Source organism: Poecile atricapillus, chromosome W, assembly GCF_030490865.1.
Source record: "Poecile atricapillus isolate bPoeAtr1 chromosome W, bPoeAtr1.hap1, whole genome shotgun sequence".
Lineage (NCBI taxonomy): Eukaryota > Metazoa > Chordata > Aves > Passeriformes > Paridae > Poecile > Poecile atricapillus.
In genome coordinates this window covers 7,151,769-7,164,601 of record NC_081288.1, presented here as the reverse complement: position 1 = coordinate 7,164,601, position 12,833 = coordinate 7,151,769, and the positions used below count along the sequence as shown (strand labels likewise).

The 12,833-nt window shown below is 46.1% G+C and overlaps 1 protein-coding gene across 2 annotated transcripts in view; it reads left to right on the top strand.

The window, feature by feature from the left end:
• Positions 1–12,833, top strand: part of LOC131591516 (FERM domain-containing protein 4A-like) — a 176,600-nt gene that overhangs the window by 149,756 nt on the left and 14,011 nt on the right. For both annotated transcript variants that reach the window (XM_058862307.1, XM_058862308.1), the window contains exons 15-17: positions 5,079–5,212; positions 8,571–8,693; positions 11,814–12,042. In XM_058862307.1, the coding sequence (XP_058718290.1) occupies positions 5,079–5,212; positions 8,571–8,693; positions 11,814–12,042 (486 nt within the window). The remainder of the gene's footprint in view (positions 1–5,078; positions 5,213–8,570; positions 8,694–11,813; positions 12,043–12,833) is intronic.

Sequence of the window (12,833 nt, the reverse complement as noted above, 5' to 3'; positions counted from 1 at the left end):
CACTTCCCTACTATTCCCAGTCTTTTTTTTCCTGAAAATTACTTGTAGTCATTTCCTCCTGCCATCTCACTCCTCCTCGCTGGAGGGGCTGTCAGCACCATGAGGAGCATGCCAAAACTGGCATGTCTCCCCTGGGCTTGCAGCAAGTCTGCAAGGAAAAGTTTGTGTTGCTTCCAGCTGTCACACTGTCTGGAGAAGATCCTGCTGTGCAGTACAAGGCAGTCACTGCCCCACATCACTTGCAGTCTCAAGAGACAGCAGAGAGGAGATGGAGTCTCACACTGGGAAGTGGCTTCCTCATGATTACAGCAATTCAAGACCAAAGCCTCAGCTCCTCCACTTTCCCCATGCTCTTGATCTCAGGCTGTCCACTGCAGATTTGTAGTTTTGATGCCCAAGTCCATTTCTGACAAGCTGACTCTAACTTTTGTCTTCATTTTGTATCAAAAGGGGCCTCCCTAGGACAGTGGGCTGCTGTGATTTAGCTCAGGGATCTTCTGCTCAGGATCTGTGGGCCATCCCTGGACATCTGGGGAAGAAGGGTTTGCCCTGCTCTGCTTTCACACAGGCAGGAACCAAATCAAAGCCAGCAAAACAGCCAAGTTAGTTCTAAGGTTGATTTTTCCTTTGGAGTCCGTGCCATAAGAGCTCTGCAGGTCTCCAAGCTAGCGAGGAGCCCTGTAGTCACTGGGTTATGGTTGGACCGACCCCCAGTCATCTCTGTGACATCTCTGTGGGCAGAGGAGACACCACAGAGGAGCATCTCTGCTTCAGCTCTGCAGTCGCATTCAAGGAGCCTCCAGCCCCTAAGCCCATTCCTTCTGCAGCAGTGGAGGTTTCCTGTGCAGGGGCCTGTTTATGTTTGAAAACGCCACAACAGAGTCCAGCCAGGCAGTTCCCAGGCCCTGCTGCTGCATCCGGTGGGGCTGTGGCCCAGCTGGACCGCGTTGCAGCGCATAAGCAGCACCCGCGTGGCCCGCGAGTGCGGGGGCTGGTGAGGACGAGGCGCTCACAGGATGTCTGAGCGTATCCTGTGTCGAGCAGCTCCGGCTGAGCTCCCGCGCGCCGCGGAGGAAATCCCATGTGTTGGGCAGAGACCAGAGATAGGGGCTGTCTGGGGCTGCTGGTTGTTGTGCGCTGACATCCTGGTGCAGTGAGTCAGCCCGGGCTCTGGCACGGGGTGAGCGTGGGGGAAACTTCCCTCCCTGCTCAGGGGACAGCCTTCCACAGGGAGCTCAGCCAAACACCAGTGAGCTGGAGCCATCAGCCGGATGTAGCGTGAAGGGTTTGCCATATTTAGATGTGTTTTTCCCAGAGCAGGAGACTTGGAGAATGAGAAAGAGATGCCTGGGTGCTTTTGCCTTGCTGCTGCTGCTGCTGCTCAGCCTCCTTGTTGTATCTCCTCACACAGCTGGTGTCACCAAGACTTGTCTCTCTCTGCTCTTCAGCATCCCATCTGTCCTCCCTGCTTGTTTCCATCCTTTTCATTTATCCCTTTGCCAAGCTGACTCCACTCTGCTACAATAGATGGAGGAAATAGAGACAAACAATGAGTCACTGGTAGGACTTTTCTCTCCAAAGCAGTGTCCGGTCTCACCCCTTTGGCAGGCTTTAAAGCAAAGCTTTTCTTGGACCCCAGCAGACCTGCACCTGCGTAACACTTGACCAGATCTTTCAGGGGTGTGACCCATGTGCTGCATGTCACCTTCACCAAGACTGTCCTGACCTCACCAGCATAGAAGTGAGCAGAATCCACCCTGTTAACATTGGTAAAGTTCAGCCATGAAATCTACTGTAGAAGGAGTTGGACAGGGAGGACCATGTTCCCCCTGCATTTCTCAGCTCATGTTCTCCTGAATGTCAGTGAATGAAGAAATCACCCAGAGAGGACATGTGGGTATCAGAAGATGATTATTGTTTCTACAAATTAATAGGGTATTGAGTGGACATTTATGTCACCAAGACCTGTGTTTCATCCTGTATGCTGAGAAAGAAAGGGCACATACTCATAAAAATAACCCCCATTTCAGCAGGTTCCTGGTGTCCACCTGAGAGAAGGCCCTGTGCCTGCTACCTGGTATGTTTTCACCCTTTTTGTTTTGGGGACATCAAGTGGTTCTGCAGAAGTATGTGCTAAAATGCAAAGTTTGGTAAATCCTTGCACTGCAAATGGGGAGGCTGAAGAATAATTTTCACAAAAAGGTTCAAATGCCATACAGTAAAACTATATATTTCAGCAACATTTCTCCCATTTACTGCATTAGGAATTAACCCTAATTGTGGGAGATAAAACACCAGAGAAAGCCTCCCAGACAACCATTTCTGTTGCAGCAAGAGCCTCTTGTGTTAGGACTGATCTCTCAGGATTGATTTTTCTCTGTTGGTGATCCCCTTTGAAAGGCACTGGGCAGCTATGACTCAGTGACCATATCTAATAAGGCTGATTTAAGGTAGTATCTGCTTGATTGGTTTGGTTTGTGCTGGTCTTTGATTAGGTTTGTGCTGGTCTTTGATTATTTCTTGGTTGTTTTTATGGTATTTTGATTTGTCCTGACATTTTTGGGTCAATTACCCCTGAGTTTAAAGTGGGTCTCTGATCACAGCTTTATTCAAGGTAGGATTGATACATATTTATAAATAAAGAGCCTCTAACAGAAGCCATAGGCACCCAGCAATACAAAACATTGTTCTCTGCTCATTTACAGTCATCTCATACAGGTGTGGTTCTCTTGACTGATCAAGTTTCCATTTGTTTTTCACCCATGAGAACAAGCAGAGAATCCAGCCAATAAAAGAATCTAAAAATACATTGCAAAATAATTCAGCTTTTAAATTAAAATTCAAAACCAAACATAAGTGCCAGTGAGTGGATGACTTTGGTTTCAGCAGTAATCCCATTGCTTCGTTCAGAATGTGATAGCGCACTTCCATGTCCCCTCCAGTTCCTTTGCTTTTTGGGAGCAGTGAAAAAGACAGCAAAATGGGCACTCAGTGGACAAAATGTGCATCAATTGCATCAGGGTCAAGACCAGCATGGTTCTCACACAGGGAAAGCACAGCTGGAGAAGATGCTGTGAACTGTCTGGGCTTGATTTGGATCCCTACCAGCTCAGCCAGAAGCCTTTTGTTTCCTTCTCATGGGCATACCCTGCATCAGCACAGGGGTCTGGCCAGGCTGTTCATATGCTTGTAAATATTTCTGTGTAGCTGCTGTGGAAACCCACAGAGAAAAAATGAATAGCTTTTAAAAATAAATCCGAGGCTGGCGTGAAGGTATGGAGCAGACAGAGGAAGGAAAGGGGAAGAGCAGTTGAAAGGAAAACATAGGTCATTTAAGTAGTCATAAAACAAAAAAAAGAAAAAGGTTCAAAACATCTGCTGGAATCTGAACAACTTTTTACCAGGGCTCGGCAGTTTGTTGACAAGTTTATGAAGAAATTCAGCAGTTCAGTTTTGCTAATAACTACTCACCAGGGTTACTATTAAGAGTTGGTAAGTGCTGGAGAGGAGTTTCCCTGCCAGTGCAAATACAGGGCTCCCCTAGAAGGTCCCATCAGGTTCTTCCAGCACAGACATGTCTGCAGAATTGAGTTTTGTTGTTTTATGAGGGCAAACACCAATAAAATGAGGATGACTACAGTAATTACACAAGCATCTTACCGTGAGGTTCTCCTCCTTTGTTTGATAGTGCTCAGCCTGGCTGGCCTTTAGAGAGATCTCTTCCACCACCCCCACTTCAGGACAGCCCAGTAAAGGGTTTAAGGAAGCAGAGTGGTGTTTCATTGAATAAATTCCAGCTGTCTTTCTTCATGAAAACTGCAGAAAATACCGGTGAAAAAGATCTGTAAGATTCTCTGCTTCCCCTGAGCCAATGCAGAACTGTTTTGTGGCAATTTTTGCCTCAATCCTCTTTCAGTTTAGGTTTAATGGTCTGCTGGAATAGTAGCAATGAAAGATGAAGCTGAAAGCACAAATTTCACTGTTTTGCTGCCAAAATGAAGAATTGCTCCCAGATTCCTTCCAAAGCTCTGTGAAATAACAGCCTTTTCATCTTCCTTGGGCTGAGTGTTTTCACTGAATGCTTGGAGGCCAAACTGCCGATGTATCTAGGAGCCCACTCTAGCCCCCATCTGACGACAGGTGCACAGAAAATTCCATGTAGCATTCTGTTGTATCTGACTCCTGCAGATAATAAAGGTCTGCTTTCTCTGTGTCATTGCTCAAGAGGGGCAGGGAATAGGTCACTGCTGTAAAAAAAAATGCTTCTATTGATACACCAACAGCAAAAGGAGGGATAAGGAGAATATCCATCCTTTATTATATGTGGAGGAAACACAGTGACAAAGGATGAGGTTACGCCATCAAGAAGTGCCCCCGAAATGAAATTACAAATGTTGTCTTGACATCTGAGCTACAAAATCTGACTCAATGCGCAGACCTGCTTCAGTGGGAGCTGCTGGTAATTGCCACTTGAAAAGCCAAGCCATTTGGACATGCAGTTAAATATCTTGACCTACATCTTCACAAGAAACAGCTACTACCCCAGAAGGAGCAATGGTTGGGGTTTTTTGGTGTATTTTACAGAAATCTTGCTAGGTAATTTTGTTTCATTACAGTTTTTCATAGAACAGGCTGTAAGTGGATTGAATTACATGTTTGCTACTAGGATAATTGCAGTTCTTATGAAGTAGGCTGTATTGTCAAATGGTTTCTCCTAGACTTAATTTCCAAAAATGCATCTCCAGGGCTTTGTAAACTGTACTTTGCCACTGGGAGCTTTCATGGGAATTGTATGTGGGTTTCCTCTAAGATGGAATTCCTTTAGATGAATAATTTTTCTGCTTTTATTTTTCCAGATAATGGTTACAAATGTCTTTATGTTCTCCACTGTCAAATCTCTGACTGTTAGCTTAAACATTAAGGATTTGATGTAAACAAACATGACTGGGTAACACCTACTTCATGTCTTAGTCCGATTTCTTTTTGGAAGGACGCATCCAGGCTTTGGTAAAATTACAAGAACTCCAGATGTGAATTCTGCTGTCAGCTGGCTTAGTGAAATCATTGTTTGTTGACAGGTTCCCAAGAGTCAGACAGTTCTCAGTCTGCCAAAAAAGACATGCTGGCTGCACTGAAGTCCAGGCAAGAAGCTTTGGAGGAGACACTGCGCCAACGGTTGGAGGAGCTAAAGAAGCTGTGCCTGCGGGAAGCGGTAGGCAGTGGATATTTTATAACCTGGAATACTTTGTTTCTCACTTTGTTATGGCATGCTCCTTGTTTGGAGGTGGGGTGGGGTCAGGAGATGAGATTCCTTCCACAGTCACCTCTTACAAAAGCCGTTGTACAATGGCCTCAGGGAGATCCAGCTGTTTCAACTCCAGACTGCAAAGTCCAGGGCTTTTTTCCCCCAGAGAAGGGGACCCTACATCAGTTGGGTCCAGTTGGCTTGGGGTGACGAGGATGCTCAGCATCCATGTCTGCTTCTTGAAACTGTGAATAAGTTGCATCCAGCCAGGCATCTTATTAACTTTTATAAGAATATTCTGCTACCTCCCATATATGACATAGGAAGGCTTTTCTATGTGCTGGTCATCACTTCTCAGAGACTTTTGACTCCATTAGCCAAAAAAAAAACCCCAAGGCTGGCACACTTTCTTCTTAGACCAGGCCCAATTTTACATACTTATCTTCTCTGAGCATGCTCTGCCTACAGTACACAAGGTCTCATCTGCTCCATGTAGATTGCCTTCATCCAGTCAGCTCTGGCACTGCTGGGAAGGAATGCCAGTGTGGTGGCAGATCTTGCAAAGAGAAAACACTGTGGTCATCCCAGGTCATGCAGGACAGCCCAGGAACTCATAACCTTCCCACTCACCTGCCAGCTCATTTTGGAGTACGTAAGAGGCCATTTAGTGATCAGTTTAATGCTTGGGGAAATCACAGCCCTGCTGCAGCTGTTTGTGGAGATTAGCAGCCTGTGTACTCAGGTCATTCAGCAATCCTCCCATGTTTGCCAGGCCTGTCTATCTGATTTTAATAACAAATTGTGACATGTAACACAACAGGAAGCTGGCTGCAGACAGTGGCACAAAGATCTTCCAGTTCTTGCTTAATATTTGATGTGTATCTGCCTTTTTACAAAAATGGGAGAAATGGATCACTGATTTAGATCTCATTGCACTTTGTTTTGATTAATGTATAGTTTTAATGCCAAAAAGAGCAAGTTGGGGAAAATACCTCTCAACAAAGAACATCAGCAGATATCTCTGCTGCCCCTGTTGCCATTCTTCGCTCCATGGGAACAATCCCTTCCCACCTGGGAAGTCTTGGTTGATTTCAGCAAACAACTTGTGCTGTGAGAAAGGTCACAGGACCAGATCCAATCTCTAAGTCCACTGAGCTGAGATCATCCACAGGAAAAAATCACAGCTCTTCAGGGGCTGATAGTCAAGGCCTGGAGGCTCTACTTGGCCCAGAGGAATTTACTACCCTAAGCTAACCCTGCCCGACTGCTGATGACTAATCCTTGCAGCAGCACTGCATGCAGGGGTAGAGGTGTCTGTGCCACAGCTGCAGGAGCTCACAGCCCAGTGCCTTCCCTTTAACCCAGCCCTGGTTTTGGTGCAGCCTCAGCACTTCAGGAGCAACCAGGATGCAGGCAAAAGCTCCCACTGGGGCATGGAGCTGGGGATGAGGAGCAATAACTCCTTAATGTGTTGTGGCAAGGCTGACCATCTGTCAGCACATTAAGAGCTGGTAGAAAGTGTTCGTGCTTTCCACAGGTGATTTGAGAGAGGCAGTTAATGGACATTTGGAATCTGACCCCATCTTGCAACCTACAGCTCATCCATCAGCAGCTGGTAGTTGAAAGCTTCCTCTCAGGCTGCACTTCTTCCTTTTTCTTTGGCATGAGAATGGCGAAAACAGAGGAAGAAGGTGGCAAACCAGGAGATTAAAAAGAGTTAAAAGTGAGGACATAATTAATAAAGCATGGCCAGAACTACTCATAATGCTGGCATCAGGTTACTTTGAGCCATCACTACTCCAGTTACTTATTAATTTAGATTACATTTCATGATCGTGCCTTTGAATACTTTTTAGCTTGTGGAGGCAGCATAGTAGCCCACATTCATTTTGTTTTACTCTGATCTTTACAGATTTTACAGAAGATTAACTCTTCACCCACTGCCCTGCTTCATATCACATTAGGAATTATAAAGAAAATATCCCTGTTGCCCTCAGAATACAGGAATCTGTGTCTCTGTGCAGTGCTTAGAGCCACATCTCAGTACAAGGAACGTATTTTGAAAGAAAAACTAAAATAACCCCACAGGGCTGGAGGGGCAATGCCGAGTGGGACTCTGAGACATTGCAGCCATGCCTCTCACAATAGGGGGCTGTGCACATCAACACGGAGCTCTGCTGCAAACCCATTTTGCTGGGAATTGCTTAAAGGGAAGATTTGAAAAGGCCAGGTCCTTGTTTCCTAGTGATCTGAAAAGAGTAGAAAGAAAAAACCCCATTAGGGAGTGGGGGAGAGGCCAGGGCAGGCAGGGGCTGGGCTGTGCACCCACACTCGCATTAAGGTCAGCTGCTGTTCTTTGGGATTCAGATGATTTAGGTTACTCTGCCAGCTGGATCCTCTCAAGGCTGATGCTAAGGAACACAAAAGCCTTTTGTCCTTCATGGGGAGACTTTTGAGTACAAGGAGTTGGGGCTGTGCTGATAGGCTCCTACCTTTTTCTGTAGGCAGTTCAATGCCTTCAGTTCAGATATGTGTGCCTGTATTGTATAGTCTGGGGGGAAAACCCTACAGCATTAATACCAGTAGTGGTGCTGCTTCCTGTGGTTCACATATTCTGAAATTCTGTGAGGTTTGCTTCAGATTTTGAGCATATCTGTGCAAATAACCCCATCAGTCTGACAGAGTATCAGCCAGTAATTGCTCCAAAGCTGCCCATGACATCATTGGGGTTTGGAAGGCACTCTAATACATGAAGTGTTATCGGACAGGTAATGAGGTACCAGGCACTGCTTTTAGTGACCATTTCCACTGCATTCCTCTCAGACACATCATGAATCAGGTGGGAATGTTTTTCTGTGCAGGTCATAACCTGTACGGCTGTTACCATTGCAGCTTTCTGACTCAGCAGACCTGCATCCTGCAGGAAGGATCTTGGGTCTGCTCACCCCTGTCAGAGGCAGCTCAGTAGATAGGAGCTCTTGGTTCCTGTTCACCCTGCAGCAGAGATGAAAGCTTGTGTGCTGCAAGCCTGCTCAGCCTCAGGCCCTGACAGCCTAGGGATGGGCACCACTTACAGACCTGCTTACAGGCCTGCACTTACAGGCCACAAAGATCTGTATTCGTGCACAGGTTAGAGAAGAGGTCCCCACCCTGAGTGTCAGGTTCTGAGTTTGAAGAGCTGGGTGCTCTCCTGTGTGTTTATCAGCTGGCTGAACTGGATATGTTGCTAATGAATACCTGTCATTTTAGGGTCACACAAGAGTCGTGGTGTGCTTTGCTCTGGTGCAGGATTTCCCAGAGCACTAACAGCATTTTCTGCTTACAGGAGCTCACAGGAAAGCTGCCACGAGAATACCCCCTGGATCCTGGGGAGGAGCCACCTATTGTAAGGAGAAGAATAGGAACTGCCTTTAAACTGGATGAGCAGAAAATCCTGCCTAAGGGAGAGGTGAGGCTGTGCCCTTCCCTTCCAGACCCATGTCCCCACCTCAGGTCTATAAAATGTCCATTGAGCATCACACAGGAGCCATCAGTCCTGTGGTCTTTTTTTTTTTTTTTAATTACTGTAATTGGTCACTGTACCTATTTGGGGTTTTTTTATATCCATCAGAATGGGGAAGCAGTGAGAGAGCTGGGGACTTTACTTCAGACTTGGAGTAAAGGTGAAATGCTTGAGGTTCAGCCCTTGCTTTGCTAGAGGTAACAGGAATAGCCTGGGTGACCAACTAGACCATGGCAGCGCAAGTGCTCTGGTGACAAAGTGCAATGATTTGTGTGAGCAGGGAGCATATCAGGAGCCCCCCAAGCCATCTGAGCCCTGCTTCTGCCTGTCTAGTTTTTGCAAACAGCCACTTGCTTTCCACTCCAGTAGCAATCCAAATTCAGGCCCCCTCAAACCAGGGAGAAAAGCATCACCATTAATCCATTTCAGCCCTGCCACAGCAAGATAAAAGCATTTTGCTCCCCAGTCCTTAAACAAAAGAGCCTTCATCCCTACCTATGGGGAGCTGGAGTTACATTTTTCTAAGTTTGCCAGGGAGTGTTTGTTCCCTTCCTTGCTCCCACAATGTGCTGGGTCAGTGCCCTGAACCGTGGCTGTGAAAACAGGCCTGCAGCAGCTGTAAGGCAGGACCGGATTCACAGAACAGCTATTGTCTGTGGAGGCACATTTGTCTCAAGACACTTGTGTATGTTCCAGTCTTGAGTTTCCTTTTTATTTTTGTAGGAGGAAAGACTGAAGCTGGTGCGACTGTGTGGTTTGAGGCTCAGTTCAGCCAGGGACTGTTTGTCGTTTTGTTGGCATTTTCCTTCTGCTGAAAAAATAAACAGCTGGAGCTCTTTAGTTTTGTTCTCAATGGAGCCTGGGAGAGGAATTCCACCGCAGTCAAATATTCATGAGCTAGCACATTTAATTAAGCTTTTCAAAGGGAAGCATGTCTTAGCTGAATTACTCCTAAAACCCCTGCAGTCTGTTGGCTGCTCAGTTATAACCTGATCTCCAGCTTCCCCAGCTCCTATTGCTACAGGGCAGCTTTTGGGGCCAGTGAGTGAGGAATCTCCTTACTCCAGTGGCAAGGTTAGGTGGGGAGAGCAGGAAGGTAAAGCAGCTCCTCCCCAGTGCAGGCACTCAGACTTTTAGCACCAGCAATCCAAACACGCTTACTCAGCTTTTCTCTGCCTTTCTCTTCATCTGTCAAATTTTAAGGCTGTGTTGAAAACCATAAATTTCTATTCTCGAAGAATGATGTTGAGATGTGTTTGGCTGCCAGTTTAAAAGCATTTAGGGAGGCCAGCAATGGTTTTCATGCACTTTTCAGCAAGTGCAAATACTGGAAAATCAATTTAAAACAAAAGGTGAAATATTCCCTCAACCACGTAAATCCAGAACTGAAATTACTAGCTGTGACAAGGACCTGAAGCAAGACAGTTCCATCTGAAGGCAGATGATAGCTCTTATTTCCAGAGGCTTTATTTATGGGGTCTCACTGGAAGAAAATAGACAATTATGGACAGGAAGAAAATTTTTTCATATATTTTTCTTAGGATATGCTGAATGATTTAGAGCTGAATCTGTGAAGGTCTGAAATGACAGCTCTCACATCAAACTCAGCATACCTTTAGCAAGACCTTTGTCAGACCAAGACTTTCAGGGAAGGGTCCTGGTTTTTTTCTTGGTAATCACCTTTACCTGGTCTGTAATTCCCGACTCTGGGAAGGCTTTTACCAGAAGATGATGAGTCAAGTTCCAGGCCTTAAAACCCCATGGCGTCAAGTTCACTTTTAATAAGTCTGGCACTAATAGAGTTTATAAAGTCTTCAAAGCAAAAAGGGATCTGTTAAAAGGACAGAAGGTAGGTTCAGTCTTCAGTGAAGTGAGAGAAATAATAATTATAGTTTTAAGGGGATGCTGACTCACCACTGATAGCAAAGGTCTATTTTTTAAGAAGCCCAGAATAAAAACTTCAGAGAACGCCTTCAGTCTGATTAAATCCCACAGCATCAGCTCTTACACTGCTGCTGAACAAAGAGGGGATTTGAACTTGTGTAATGGGGATCTCCATAAATATATGACTGTCTCACCGTTCACTAAAAGTAGAAAAACTTGTCTTCTTTTTTAATTTGCAATGTACTGGATTCCTCTTTCTAACAGACTAATTCCATTGAGCTGGGGGAGGTAGCCAGATCCGTTGCAGATTAGCAAGGCCCTTTGAAGCTCACAGCTTGGGGTCCTGGTGCAGACTGGGAAGCTCGATATCAGCTTATGCTTTGGCATAAATTGTCCTAAGTCCCTTGACTTTGGAGAATAACCAAAAATGGATAGATAGCTTCCAGGGTACACCTGATTGCATTTAAAAACTCAGCTGAGGCCCTGCAAGGACTAACGCTGAGGGCACTGGTTCTTTCTGGCATACAGAGAGCTTGCTGTTACACACTGCTGGCTCTCAGATCACCTTCCTGGCTGGTAACTCGAGGGGACAATTTTCTGGTGCCATCAGTTAGAGCAGCTCATAATTACTTCAGCTCAACTCACGCCTTCATTTCGACAGCTATACACTGGGGAGGACTTAACCTGTCTTTTACCCCAAAGTGTTTGGTGGGTGCCAAGCAAACCTTTCAAGGAGGTTAAAGCTGTGCCTTTGCATCAAGACATAGCAATGAAATCAAATGGGGCTTAAATATGGAGATAGAAAACAGGGAGAAGGAGCAGGTGGGAGGCAGGTGTGACCCACAGATGGGTGTAAAAGGATGAAAGTGTAGTAGAGCACCATTGAACTTGGACATATTGAACTGCAGTAAAAGTCAAACAGCACATCAGGGTTAGGGCTGGAGCACACATGTCCTCCTTGTATGGGTCATCCCTTCCACCAGCTGTGCTTCCAGGAACTTTTGAGAGCAGGTGAAGGCATGATGGGTATGCTCAAGGAGGCTCTGATGACAGCAGCATGACTGTGGATGCTTTGCTGATGGAGAGCCTTTGTTGGAGGCCACTGGTCAGGTTCTGGAGAGCTTCCACATAGGTGGGCTCAGTGAGTTTGGTGCTAACCAGAATCCACTTGCCTTTCACCAGGAGGCAGAGCTGGAGCGCCTGGAGAGGGAATTTGCCATTCAGTCCCAGATCACGGAGGCTGCGCGGCGCCTGGCGAGTGACCCGAACGTCAGCAAAAAGCTGAAGAAGCAGAGGAAGACATCCTACCTGAATGCCCTGAAGAAACTGCAGGAGATCGAGAACGCCATCAATGAGTATCGCATCAAATCTGGGAAGAAGCCAACCCAGAGAGCCTCCCTGATCATAGATGGTAAGTGGGACTTGGTGCCCACAGCATCATGGAGGGTCTGTGGAGGGCAGGGAACAAAACTTTCACCAAATTTCCTCTCCCTCCTCTTCCCTCTCCTGTCTGGAGGACCCCAGGGGTGCTGTCAGAGGGTGCTGTGCGTTAGGGATGTGCTGGGTCACAGTAGCAAAATCGTGTTGTGCTGTGGGTGATCAGGTTGTCAGCAGAGCAGGCTGTGACTCCTTTGTTCACCTATAAAATTGCTCTCTTGGCATCTCCTCCAGAGCTGTGCAGTACAAATGTAATTAATGTTAGCAGATTGGGGTGAGCTCTCTGGCTCAAAGGCATCTGTAAAATCAAAGTGGGAGCAGTGTCACTGCTGTTTTCAAATATTTCTTTTCTTTTTCTTTTTATTTTTTTTAAACAATGTAATTCTCACAGTACTTTATGGTTTACTGGGTTGTTGAATGGTTTTTCATGAAATCCATTAACTTTCTGCCGTGGTTCTTTATCCCTTGCGGATTTTCCCCTTTCCCTTTGACTTGCAGAGCTTTTCTCTGTGCCTTTGTGGCAGGAGCTCAGAGCTGCTGTATTTGTGATCTGGGTACCAAATTGCACCTCAGTCAGAGATAACAGCCAGCCAAGAGGACACAGGCTGGGGGAGGCAGCTCAAATACCTGTATGCCAAGGACCTGAGAGCTTTTTCTGCTGCTGCAGAGGATGCTCTGAAAACATTTCCTTGAACTGGTACTTTGTGTGAGCCTTTAGTTAGCAACAGGATGATCATTTTAAGAAGATAGATGAAACCCAGAGTC